Source organism: Cyprinus carpio, chromosome B4 (genome assembly GCF_018340385.1).
Source record: "Cyprinus carpio isolate SPL01 chromosome B4, ASM1834038v1, whole genome shotgun sequence".
NCBI classification, from domain to species: Eukaryota; Metazoa; Chordata; class Actinopteri; order Cypriniformes; family Cyprinidae; genus Cyprinus; species Cyprinus carpio.
Window position 1 is genome coordinate 1,111,890 of NC_056600.1, and position 12,500 is coordinate 1,124,389.

Here is a 12,500-nt window from a genome sequence, read left to right on the forward strand (position 1 = left end):
ACCCACACACACACATATATATAAACACCTTGCTATGTGTACTGTGTTAAGCTGAGACTTGTCACATCACTCTCATATCATCGCTCTCGTGTCGGTTTTGATCGCTTCTATTGTCATCATTTCTGAGTGTCTCTGGGTAAAAGCGTCTGCTAGTAAAACACGACCGGCTCTAGCTGACGGTAATGGCGCGTGTCCGGTTCGGTCGCTCGGTACCTGTAGAAGCGCTCGGTTTTGTAGGGCGTCAGATCTTCCTGGAGCTCTCTGAAGGCGTCCTGTATTCTCCTGCAGAGCTGCTTCATCTTCTCCAAGCTCTCCGGCCGCTCCATCGCTCCGTCTGATGCTGTTTCTGCGCCTCTGTTGACTGGAAATGCAGGCGATGCTGTTTAATTGTGCAGCTGCTGGTCACGTGATCGTGCGCGTTCAGGACCACGGACAGGGTTCCGTTCACTAGGTAGGGCGCACTAGGTAGGGCTCATAGGTACAATTTCTAGTTTTATATAACCCATTTCATTTGTGCATCACTGCCATCTTGCTATGAATAAAGCGAGGATGCACATGAATTAACAGAGATCTACTTGCTCAAAATGTGGCTTTCATTATGGTAGCACCTCTAATATCAATTAGAGACTAGATTTATATTTCTGCATTTAGTAGATGCTTTTATATTAAATATTCTCTAAGTCCTCTTATATTCGTATGTTGCTGCTAGACGTTATATTGCTTTGCAATTAAAAAAAAAAATAGTATAATGTATTAATTTTAGTCGAAATTACACAAAAGCAGAGTGAATTTAGTATTTCAGAGAACTTACCCTAAACACAAGTTAATACACCAACTATAGAGACAAAACATGAAGAATCCATCATAGAAAGGTTTTATGAAGTGGCTTAGTATTGTTTTGCTGTATATTTTGGTATGATATAGCGTATATACTATATGGAATATATATCTGAATGTAAATACTAGTATATATTGGTTTAAGTCTGAATTAAAACTTTTAAAAACCCCCTTTTAAAAGGATTAATTCTATATTTAATCCACTAAAATGTAGTTAATAAACTTAAAAATCTACTAACTTATACACAATATTCTCAATTTCCTTAAATTAATACTAAATACAAGTTAATACACCAACTATAGTGACAAACATGACTAATCAGTCATAGAAAGGGTTAAAAAAAAGTGCTAATATTGTTTTGCTATTCATTTATTTTGGGTATAATGTAGTATATACAGTACATATAGTAAATATTATAATATACTGTTCAAGTCTGAATTGAAACATTTAAGAAAACCCATTTAAAAGGAATTATTCTATTATTTTATTTTTTCTTTATACTATCATCTTTATACTATATTTTTTTTACATTTTCCTGTTTAACACTAAAGCTTCTTTAACACAGTCTGTATTGTATAAATCATTTCATAAAGGTTACTTGACAAAAATATAAATTATAAATGAATAAAATATAATAATATATACAAACATATAATCATACAAAAAACTGACTGCAGAATGCAAGTGAATCTAGTGTTTCAGAGACACATTTAACAACACACTCTATACAGAAAGTGAAGCATGGTAAAGTAATGGTAATACCACGCTGCTTTGATGCATGCAATGGTGCTGAATGACTAAAACATTACCGTACTTAAATGATACTTCAAAGAAAACATTAACATAGCGCTTCATTTTATAATCACGTGTCTCCCGTGTGCTTTTATGTTACTGATAAAAGCATGCAAATGTGCCGTGAATTTGGTATAATCAGTGTGTTTGTAATCACAGAGGAGAGAGAGTTCAACCTGTACACTTTTATTGGGCTACACACCGACAAAACACACAATTCAGCTTCTGAGGAACAACAAAACTGTTCATTACAGTACAATGCAAACCCTAGTGTGCATAGGCTTCAAGTTAGTTACCCAGAGTCTGTTTACCAAACAAGAGTCAAAAAACAGAGAACTGGCGAAGCATGAGACACCCCTAAATATACAGAACAGAGCAAATAAACATATCTAAACAAGTCCTAACTCACCTCAAACCCAAACGGCATCATGGGTGTATTTCGCTTATTTCAGACAGAATGGACTAAAGCAAACGCGAATCTAAAAAGTGTTATAACAAGCCGTGACGTGCATCTTCAATTCCAAAGCCGCTCCATGCTCACCTCTTCCAAAACAAACAAGTACCATCATTTACCCAGCATGCCTTCAATACAAACATTCGCTCACCAAAGTCATGTCTGTCCTTCTCCAAATCCCTGTCCTACTCCTACTCCTACCAATACACATTTCAAATGATAACTGTACAATAAAGACGCTCAGATCTCCGTGGATTCTCCAATGTAACAGTGAGGACGTCAAACACAACCACAATCACCAACACATCATGTCCCACAAACAGCGATCCAGCGTCATCCACGTTATATACACCTCAATAACACTCACAGAAGGTGATTAAATGGCATACATGTCTCGAGAAAGCCGACGGTAAAGAAAGCATTAGTCTTGACAATATTGCACAAACAAGACATAAATAAATAAATAAACAAACTCTTCCGTTAAGAACATCGACTACTTTTTCCTCAAATCACCGTCAGCCATCACACAAAACAAAACACCATGTGTGTTTGGATCACTCTTTACAAAAGACGGACACACATGCACATAAACGCACGACGTGTTTTTATGCTGCGATGGTTTCCGATCACAAATGCTCTTTTGAAAACACTGAACCGCTAGAAATGAAATGACCACTGTTGCTCTCTTCTGTATCGCTGGGTTGTTCTACAGACATCAGTCGTATCAAATAAAAACAACACATTAGGTTCATAGAGAACCGTAGTAATCATTGCTGAACTTCTACTCGTTTCATCTCTAATGCTGTGATGTTCTTAGCACTGATAACAGGACGTGTCGCACAAACAACATTTTCCAAAATGTAACCGAAGGTGTGGAACGACACTTTTGAAGCGTGGTAGAAAAATATCTCCTGTTTGCACATGTTGAGGTGGATTAAATGTGACTTCAGAGCCTTTACACAAAACCACTTCACAGAAGCGTCAGCAGGGGGCAGTCACTTCATTTTTGTTTTTTGAGGGAGTGGGGGGGTGAGCTCTGATTGGCACATCACTTCCTGTTTCACAGCAGGAAAGAGATGCACAACCAGAAAGAATGCACAAGGCAGTAAAAAGGTTACTTTGTAAATGGGTCAATGACATGTAAGGAATTTTGACAAATACAAAAATAATATCTATTGCAATTGTTCAACGTCAAACATTAAGAATGATGTGTGCACATAAATTCATATTAGAATTTTAAATTAAGTAATTATAATAATTATAGTTAATAGTGTTTTTTTCATTATGTCAGGTGGTGCAACTGATTTATCTTAAAATTAATTCATTTCCTTAACATGCATAACATTTTTTTAAAGTTCTCAACAATTGAAGTGTTTAAAAAACAAAGTATTTGCATTTTTTTTTAGGTTTTGTAAATAATTATTTAATTTTTAGAACAAAGAAATAAGAAAATTATTCACAAAAACTCAAACAAAACTGTAAATACTTTGTTTCTAAATACTTTAATTACTAAAAACTTATAAAAAAAAATTATGCATGTTAAGGAAATTAATTAATTTTAAGATTAATCACGGTCGCACCACTTGACATTTTTTAAAACTATGGCCAGTTCACCTAGATGGAAGAAAACACTAAAAATTAATATTAATTTATGTGCACACAACATTCTTCATGTTTGAACAATTGCAATAGATATTATTATTTTAATTGTATTTGAATAATTGCTTGTCGAAATTCCTTATACATCATTGCAGGGCGGTACGAATAAAGAACGTGTGGATGAACAAACATTCAAGAGGAATTAATCACTAAAAACATCTAGAGTGCTAATGAATACAGCTTCAGTGGTTTCACCGTTGAGCCAAAGCAAGTCCATCCGAACAGAAACACCTAGAGCGTACAGCTACAGACTGTATATTCAGTCTAACTATCTCTTAGTAAAATACACTTTATGACTGCAAGCCAAAAGCATCTAATCAGATGCCAGCTATTGAACTCCAAGGGTAAAGTCCCTGGAAGTGAGTTTAGATATTACATCCTCAAAGTGTGACAAACATTAGTATCTTATGGAAAAAAGTAAAACAAAATTAATTAGTCATGATAGTATGTTGTACAGCAATTGATTTCAGTGCCCAGTAGTACCTCCAACACTCTGAAAATGTGGCTTTCCAGATGTAGTTTTCAAGTATTAGTACTACATCTTAAACTGGGAAAAATGCTAAAAAAACAACAGTGAGAGCGAGGAAAGAATTGGCTAAAATGTTCAAGCCCAGTCGATCACTTGAGGCGCTGGGTGACATTAGCCAGTGCTACAGCAAAAGCTTGCACGGCTGAGAAGGGGTACTGAAAGTCCAGGATGTATGCGTTCCCATCGATCCTTCCGAACTGCATCACCTACACAGAATAAAATAGATGACGAGTTAGAAAGCACATACACGGTGATCAGCAGAAATATCATCTAAAGCAGGAGAGTCCAAATTCAGTCCTGGAGGGCCACTGTCCTGAAGAGTTTAGCTCCAGCTTGTCTTTGTTTAATTGGGGTTGGAGCTAGGGATGTAATGATCCACTCAACTCACAATTCAAGATTTTGATTTCACGATTCGATTCTCTCATTATTTTTTTAACAAAGTATTGAAGACATTATGCAATAAATGAAAAGGTGTCGTTTTATTAGGCCATTGCTGCATTTTTCTTTGTGAAATTAAAACGCAACAAAAAGTCCCTGTTGGAGCTAAACAGTGCAAGAGAACGGTCCTCCAGGAAACAGGACTGGACACCCCTGATCTAAAGATTCACGTACCTGTCTCCCCTCGAGCTCAATCTGGAAGTTCTTTGCCGATTCCTGTGTGACTCTTCCTCCAAAGTCCAGCTGGTAGACCTGCGTGGCTTCGTTCCAAAGAGGCTGTTTGTTGGCCATGATGTAGACGAACCCTTGGCTGCCGAGACCGCGGTCTTCTTTCTCGTTAGCCTTTCGGCATTTAATTTCGTCCAGCTCGCAACCTCCCACCCGCAAGTTCCTTTTCGTTTTCCAGCTCTTTTTACCGCTCTGGCTCTGGTTCATCAGTTCGTCGCCACTGATGAAGAGCTCCGGCTCGCTCTCGGAGCTGTCCTGGAACTCGTTTGTGGTGGCCTTGCTTAGCTTTTTGGCTTTCAGCTGCTCTTTCTGGCCTTTTGGTTTCTTTTTGTCTCGACTGCCTAACCTCGGACTGGAGATGAGGGAGTTGAAGTCACCGAGGGCACGGCCCTCTTTTTTGAACTTGTTGCCTCCTTCTGTGATCGCCGGAACATTGGCTTCCTCCGCCCGACTGTTGTCCAAATGCTTGCGGTTCTTCTTGCCAAACCTATCTGCTCTTTGAGGAACTGGGCTTTCGTTAAGCGAGAGCACCTCTTGAAAGTTCTCCCCAGCCTCGGCGATGGATTCTGGGGGACTCTGGAGGTCTGGAGGAGGTGTAGGCAGAGGGGGTGGTTGAGGGGGAGGAGAAAGAACAGGCTTATCCAGCAAGTGCGCGGTCTTTGGTGGAAGGGACGGAGCAGGACCTGGGGGGCTTGGCATGGGTGGACAGGGATTATAAGAACCCCAAGGAAGAAGTGGAATGGTCACAGGCAGATTCGAACAAGAAGCTGTCCCAGGGTACATTGGTGGGAGAGGGCAGCAAGCAAGATTGGGAGAATAACCGGGTGGCAAGACCACTGCTTGGTCCTGCTGTGAAAAGGAAAGAGGAGTAACCACCTCTTTGGGAGAGGTGGGACGTGGAGAAGCTTGCATGGAACCACTGTAGGCAGAACTTGGTGGATAGGGCAGAGCAATCTGGTATGTGCCCGCCAGTTGGAAAGTTGCAGCATTAGGACTCGTTGGAGATTTAGGCGAGAGGACAAATGGAAGACGGGAGACGTCCAGATGCTGTGCAGGGCTGAGGATGAGTGGGGGAGGTTTGTGGGACGCAGTAGGTCCAGACGTGGGCAGAGTTGCCGTTCGCTCTTGTGGAACCCAGATCTCTTCAGTAGCAGACGGGTCCCATTGATACGGTGGTGGCCGTTTGACTGTCAAACTCACTACCTCCGTATTAAGAGACATTTGTCTCAGAGACTGATTTAAAGCCTCGTCCTCTGTAAAGGCAGAGTTGATATAGTCAGCCCTTTCCCTGTTTCCACCTGCACTAGACACTCCACCGGTTCCGTCCATACTGAGTAGGCTGTAGGAAGATTGGGAAGGCAGATGCGAGGCACTGTTGGAGTGCACTATAACAGTGCTGTGAGGTGCACCACCTCTGTTCGGTGGGAAATCTTGCCTAATAATTGTCCCCCCAGCTATTCCGTTACTCCCACTGCTGGCAGCCCCATCGTTATTACTGCACTGACTGCATGTATAAAGAGCCGTCGGCCCTCTCGGTTGGTAGGAAGCAGACAAAGTACTGGCTTTGGCCTTAGAGGGCAGGGTTCTTTGGGGATCCAGGATCTGAGAAACCTTCAGCGCAGCTTCACGACTGTTCCGCCTCAAGGTAGCGTGAATCAAGCTGCTGTCCAATCTCTGGCCAGGGTTCCGCCCCACTCCGCCCTGATTGGCTGTATCAGGGTAAGGGGGTGGTTCCCCACTGGGTATAGAGTACCTTGGCACAGTGAGACGGTTCAACGTGGCGTAGGGCAACTGCACCTTCTTCCCCTCTACAGCAGAGGAAGATGATGAGACCCTGAGGGTGGCAGAGCTTCCTGGGCCCTGCAGCGGGTAAACATTCTGGTTGCAAACGAGTCGCATACGGGGACGGCACACCTCCTCCACATTTCCGCTGCTGTCAAATGTGGTGATGCGTTCGTAGCCCAGTGGGGTTGGGTACTGAGCTGCCTGTGCACCAGGTGGATACAAGGTTAGATCCCCTTTCTTTACACAAGCTTCCCCTGAGGATGAAGTGCTAGAGCTGCTTCCCGTTGCCCCGGAGGTGGAACTCGTAGAAGCAGCAACCGAAACTGCCACTGAGGCAGCTGCCATTGCTGCGGCAACTGTACCAGGGTAAGGAGGGGGAGGATTCATCTTGCTAATCTCAAGAGGGGCAGTAAAAACTACTGCATCACCTTCAGCCAGTTGTGGGGCAGAACGAGTCGTCTTAATTTTAAGCAGAAGCTCATGCTCCGCTCCGTGCTCTGCTGCTGGGGGAACGTCCGGGATGGCACTCTGCGTAAGCTGAATGACCGGGCATGACGGTTGACCTGAGGGCAAAGTCGGAACAGGGATTTGGATCTGATGCTGCTGTTGCAACTGCTGCTGCATTTGCTGGTGCTGCAGCTGCATTTGCAGATGCTGCTGTTGGATTTGATGCTGAAGCTGCTGCTGCATTTGCTGTTGCTGCTGCATCTGCTGGATCTGCTGTTGCATGTGTTGCTGCTGCTGCTGCTGCATGTGCTGATGCTGCAACAACTGTTGATGCTGCAGCTGATATTGTTGAAGCTGTTGCTGTAGCTGCTGATGCTGTTGATAATGTTGTTGCAGCTGTTGTTGTTGCTGCTGCTGCTGCTCTTGTTGGGATTGCGCAACTAAAATCCGACCAACCTCCACACCTCCAAAGATGACCTGTCCAGGACTAGAATACCTGGCAGGAACAGTGTACTGTGTAGTGAGCACAGTGTCCTGCTGTCCTTGGTCAGAAACCCCAGGTGGTGCCACAGTCGATGTTGGATTGGACAACACATCCAACTTGACATTTTGATTGGCTAATAGGGATTGGACAAGGCCGATGCTTTGGGTCGGGGACATGGCTTGCGCGGGGCTGTGTATGGGGGCGATGGGTATGTTGACAGTGCAAGGTGGATTATCATCAGTGATTCCTGATGCTCCTGTGACAGGCAGGTCATCCTCGTCCTCACTGAAGACATTAGGACTAAACATGGGTAAGTTAACGTATTCCACTGAGATCTTCCTCACCTCAGGGAGGTAGATGGTCATCTGTCTGGGCTGGAGGTGAAGCAGACTTGTCTTGTAGATAACTAGAGAGAGGGGAATGTATATTAGAAAACATGAGATGCATGAATAAATGTAGTAATAAATAGTGCTGGGCAATGATTAATCGCGATTAATCAAAATAAAAGTTTTTGTGTACATAATATGTGTGTGTACTGTGTATATTTATGATGTATATATTTAAAAAAAAATGATATGTTCATATATTAAAGGGATAGTTCACCCAAAAATGAAAATTCTGTTATTAATTACTGTTATTAGCAAGGATCCACACACGATCAAGGCTCAGAAACATAGCGAGGACATCGTTACAAGCTACAAGAATATTATTTGTGCGCAAAGAAAACAAAAATAACGACTTCTCTGCATCACCCTATAGTGCCATTTTGAAGAGTATCACATATGTAAACAGAGAGCTCTCAGAATTCATCAAAAATATTTTAATTTGTGTTCCGAAGATGAATGAAGGTCTTAAGGGTTTGGAAAGACATGAGGGTGAGTAATTAATGCTTTTTGGGTGAACTATCCCTTTAAAAATAATTAAATTATATGACTATAAATATATACATGTAAATGTTTTCTAAATATATACTGTATGCGTGTATGTCTTTATATATACATAATAAATATACACAGTATACACACATATATTATGTACACAAAAAATATATATTTTGGATGCGATTAATCACAATTAATCATTGCCCAGCACTAAAAATTAATAAATTAAATACCTGCTCCAAGATTTGTTGGCAAAAATGCTGCAAGCCCCACAATTTTGAACTTTGTTCCCCATATGTTAGATGTAACTTGCGCAAGATAATTGTGCTAAAATACAAGAAGACAAATCTTAATAAGAGGGAAACATTCTGTGAGCTCAGACAGACATTTTTACAAATGTGTCCCTGCAGCACAGAAGCAGTCATCAGTAGCACAGGTATATTTGTAGCAATAGACAACAATACATTGTATGGGTCACAATTATACATTTCTCTTTTATGACAAAAATCATTAGGATATTAAGATAAGATCATGTTCCATGAAGATATTTTGTACATTTCCTACCGTAAATATATCAAAACTTATATAACTTATAAAACTAATATGCATTGCTAAGAACTTCATTTAAACAAATTTAAAGATGATTTTCTCAATATTTAGATTTTTTTGCTCCCTCAGATTCCAGATTTTCAAATAGTTGTATCTCAGACAAATATTGTCCTCCTAACAAACCACACATCAATGGAGAGATGATTTATTCAGCGTTCAGGTGATGTATTGACCCTTATGACTGGTTTCGTGGTCCGGGGTCACAAACTGTACAGCCAGCTTTGTTCATCATTCAGCTGTGGCGAGTACCTGTGTGATGTCATCAAGCAGAAACTCCCGCCGAGTCAGACTCGGAGAGCCAATGGAGGGCTTGCGAATGGGGAGCCGAGGCGATCGTGATATTTCCTGTGCGGTGCGGGAGAGCTTGGGGGACTTACGGGGATCTATATTTATCCTGTTGGTAAAGGGACACACTAAGTCTCTACAGAGAAGGTAGCAAACGAAGAAAAGAGTTCAAGGTGAGTTTGCAGCAGCATGCAGCCTGAAACTGTAGAGTTAAACAAAACATGTCTTCAGAACGGGAGGATCAAATGAGTTTCACGCTTTCAAGGTGAACTATTTTTACAAAAGATTCATCTCATGATTAATTTCTTGTTATTTATCAGGTTAAAATGTGCATCAACAAGGGATACCTAACCTTGCAGATATTTTTACACAGTGAAATCATCGATGCATAGTAGGGGTGTGCGATATTGACAAAATATTACCTCAATATTTTCTGGGATTTTATCGATAACTATAAAATTAGATTAAAATCGCTAAATTAGGCTACATCTTAAAATCCCTATAAACCTAAAAGCATAGACAATAAAAATTAAACTCTTTATTTTTTCAATTTGAGTCAAACCTAAACGAATAGTTTAGCCTTTTAGCTTTAAAACAACTGTAATACTTAAACATTTTTATAAAAAAAAAAAGTAACCTTCTTTGGTTAACAAATAGAAATGCTCTGCAAAATATCTGAATAACAAAAAAGCTTAAGAAAAGTTAAATAATGCATTTCAGTTTGGCAAGATGTTCAGGAAAAGTCCAACTAGTAAATCAGTATAGGTTTATGTAAAAATAAAAGTTAACTAATGTAGGTAAGAAAAAAATTACAGAAAGCAGGTCTTCTTCACAACCAATGAAAATTTGACTAATCTTGCTCTTTTTTCTATCTAGGTGTTTTTGTACCTCGCTTTAGTTTCATACAGATTACATAATCAGAGAATATTCATTTTCGATTTGAATTCGTTCATTTAAAAATAGACACTTTGAGCTTTCTATAGATATTTCTCATGTGTCTGTGTCACGTATTCGCAGAGTTTGTGATGCGTAGAAAGTTGCTCACGGAGACCGAGACGGCAGAAAGCACACCCTGTTTGTTTAGTTTATTTTACAAAAGCACAAAGTTTTATTGTTATTGTCAGTGTACACAAATAAAAGTAGGCCCTTTTTAGATTCGACTGAGTTTAGTCTTATCTGTATCTGAGCATTTAAGGTTTCTCTGTGAATCAGGAAAAACTGAAAGTGAACACACCGGCGCACAGAGGGTTAAAGACGCCGCATTCAATTTTATCTTTAGGCTGTACATTTTATAATTTATAATCAAAATAGCACAAAAACAGGAAATATGGTGTCTAAAACTTAACTTCTTGTTTATTGAACTGTTGTCAAAAAAATAAATATCACATTTGTAATCAAGGTAATTTTTGGAGGAAAAACGTCCCTCTTCGTGTGATATTAACTATATGAAATTAAATAAATATATATATTTTCTGTCCCCGTATGTCTTTAATTTTGTGATCATACTAAATCCATTTTAACTGAATCATGCAGTGAAAGATAGCAGTAAATGCACACTCACACTAGACTAGATGTCACGTATGAGTGTTTTGAATGGTTTTTGTAAAATACTCAATGTCAAATCACACATTGTTAAAACAACAATTATGATATTATCGCACACCCTTAATGCATAGCCACATCAATAGCCACACAGTGTCTTATTCCAGTAATCATGCAATTCAAATCCAAAGCATGCAGTACCTGGGAAGTTTGGGAGACTTGCTCCCTCTGGAGATCTTTGGCGATTTCTTTCCAACCCACTCATCATTGAGCTCAATGTCACTAGAGTCTGAGCAATTGCAGCTGTCAATCACGGAGGGGATGAAGCTGTTTCCATAGACTTCATCTGAGATCAGAAACAATTTTAGCTGACGAGGAACTAAACCAGTGTGGCATTCAGGCCAAAACATTACTCGTATAACCCCACCTGTTTTCCCATCAGTCTTTGGGTCCATGATGACAAATTCAGGGCGAAGTTTGCTAATCCTACGACCTTTCAGAATAGGGACAAGCCCCCCCAGATACTCCAGGTACAGGGTGTAGCAAGGGCCGCCGACCTCAGGGTTGTCCTCGGTGCGCTTCATGGTGCAGTGCAGACGCTCGTTACCTGATGTCGGATAACTAACGAAGTCCCGCATGTTGTTGGGATCCGGGATGGGGGGCTGAGGTGAGGAAAGGGTGCCAGAAACAAAGACAGATGGAAGAATAGGAACGGGTGTTCCTTCAAATACAGAACATACTACACAACCAGCAGTTCCAGAAACATGATCCATGTGCAGAACACAGGTGTGTGATAAGGACAAAAACAATAATAATCTCGATATTATCTGGGATTTTATCGATAACGATAATTAGGCGATATTTTGCTGAGTGTGTCACTACCATGGACAGCTGACTCCTAAAGTTTGAGATATTCTTCATATTCTGTGAGGTCAGGTCACAGCAGTGAACGCAATTTATCTTTTCCAATAAGTCTATTAAGCAGTTTATTAAATTTTAAGCAGATTTGTACCTTTTAACTTTATAAAGCCATTTTTCTAAAAGTGTGCATCATCTTTTGAGTCAAAGTCTTACATTTAATCAGTCAATGAGAATAATGAGACGTTTGGGCTGTTAATTACCAGACAAATTAAATCAGTATCAACAAAGTTCATCTTCGCAGTGCAGAGGAAATACAGGAGCTGCGTCTGAAGAGGCGTTTAATGCAGTGAATGTTTAATGCAGACTCAACAAGCACCAAATGCAGTGATTTAATGATTGCAATGATTGTATATTTAAAGGAGTCATCGGATGCCCATTTTCCACAAGTTGATATGATTCTTTAGGGTCTTCATGAGAAGTCTATAACACAGTTTGGTTAAAATTTCTCAATGGTAGCGTAAAACAACACTCTTTTTACCCTGTCAAAAACAGCTCTGTACACAGCGAGCTGTTTTGGTGCATGTCCCTTTAAATGCTAATGAGCGCTGCTAGCCCCGCCCCTCTCTGCTGACCCCACCCCTCTCTTCTGTTCCTTTCTCCGAGAGACT

At 40.4% G+C, this 12,500-nt stretch overlaps 2 protein-coding genes across 7 annotated transcripts in view; both read right to left on the reverse strand.

The window, feature by feature from the left end:
• The window catches only part of LOC109073275 (transmembrane protein 181-like), a 13,201-nt gene extending 12,793 nt beyond the window's left edge, over positions 1-408 (reverse strand). The window contains exon 1 of the mRNA XM_042721514.1: positions 214-408. Coding sequence (XP_042577448.1) covers positions 214-326 — 113 coding nt within the window. The 5' untranslated portion in view covers positions 327-408. The remainder of the gene's footprint in view (positions 1-213) is intronic.
• A 3,193-nt stretch (positions 409-3,601) lies between these two features.
• LOC109070682 (tubby-related protein 4-like) overlaps positions 3,602-12,500 on the reverse strand; it is a 30,133-nt gene continuing 21,234 nt past the window's right edge. For 4 of the 6 annotated variants that reach the window (XM_042721521.1, XM_042721523.1, XM_042721519.1 and 1 more), the window contains 6 exons: positions 11,399-11,633; positions 11,173-11,317; positions 9,394-9,565; positions 8,769-8,862; positions 4,885-8,060; positions 3,603-4,478 (listed from right to left, as the gene is read on the reverse strand). In XM_042721521.1, coding sequence (XP_042577455.1) covers positions 4,362-4,478; positions 4,885-8,060; positions 8,769-8,862; positions 9,394-9,565; positions 11,173-11,317; positions 11,399-11,633 — 3,939 coding nt within the window. In that variant the 3' untranslated portion in view covers positions 3,603-4,361. Of the gene's footprint in view, positions 4,479-4,884; positions 8,061-8,768; positions 8,863-9,393; positions 9,566-11,172; positions 11,318-11,398; positions 11,634-12,500 lie in introns of all 6 variants that reach the window. The other 2 variants (XM_042721524.1, XM_042721522.1) reach the window with 2 other exon arrangements.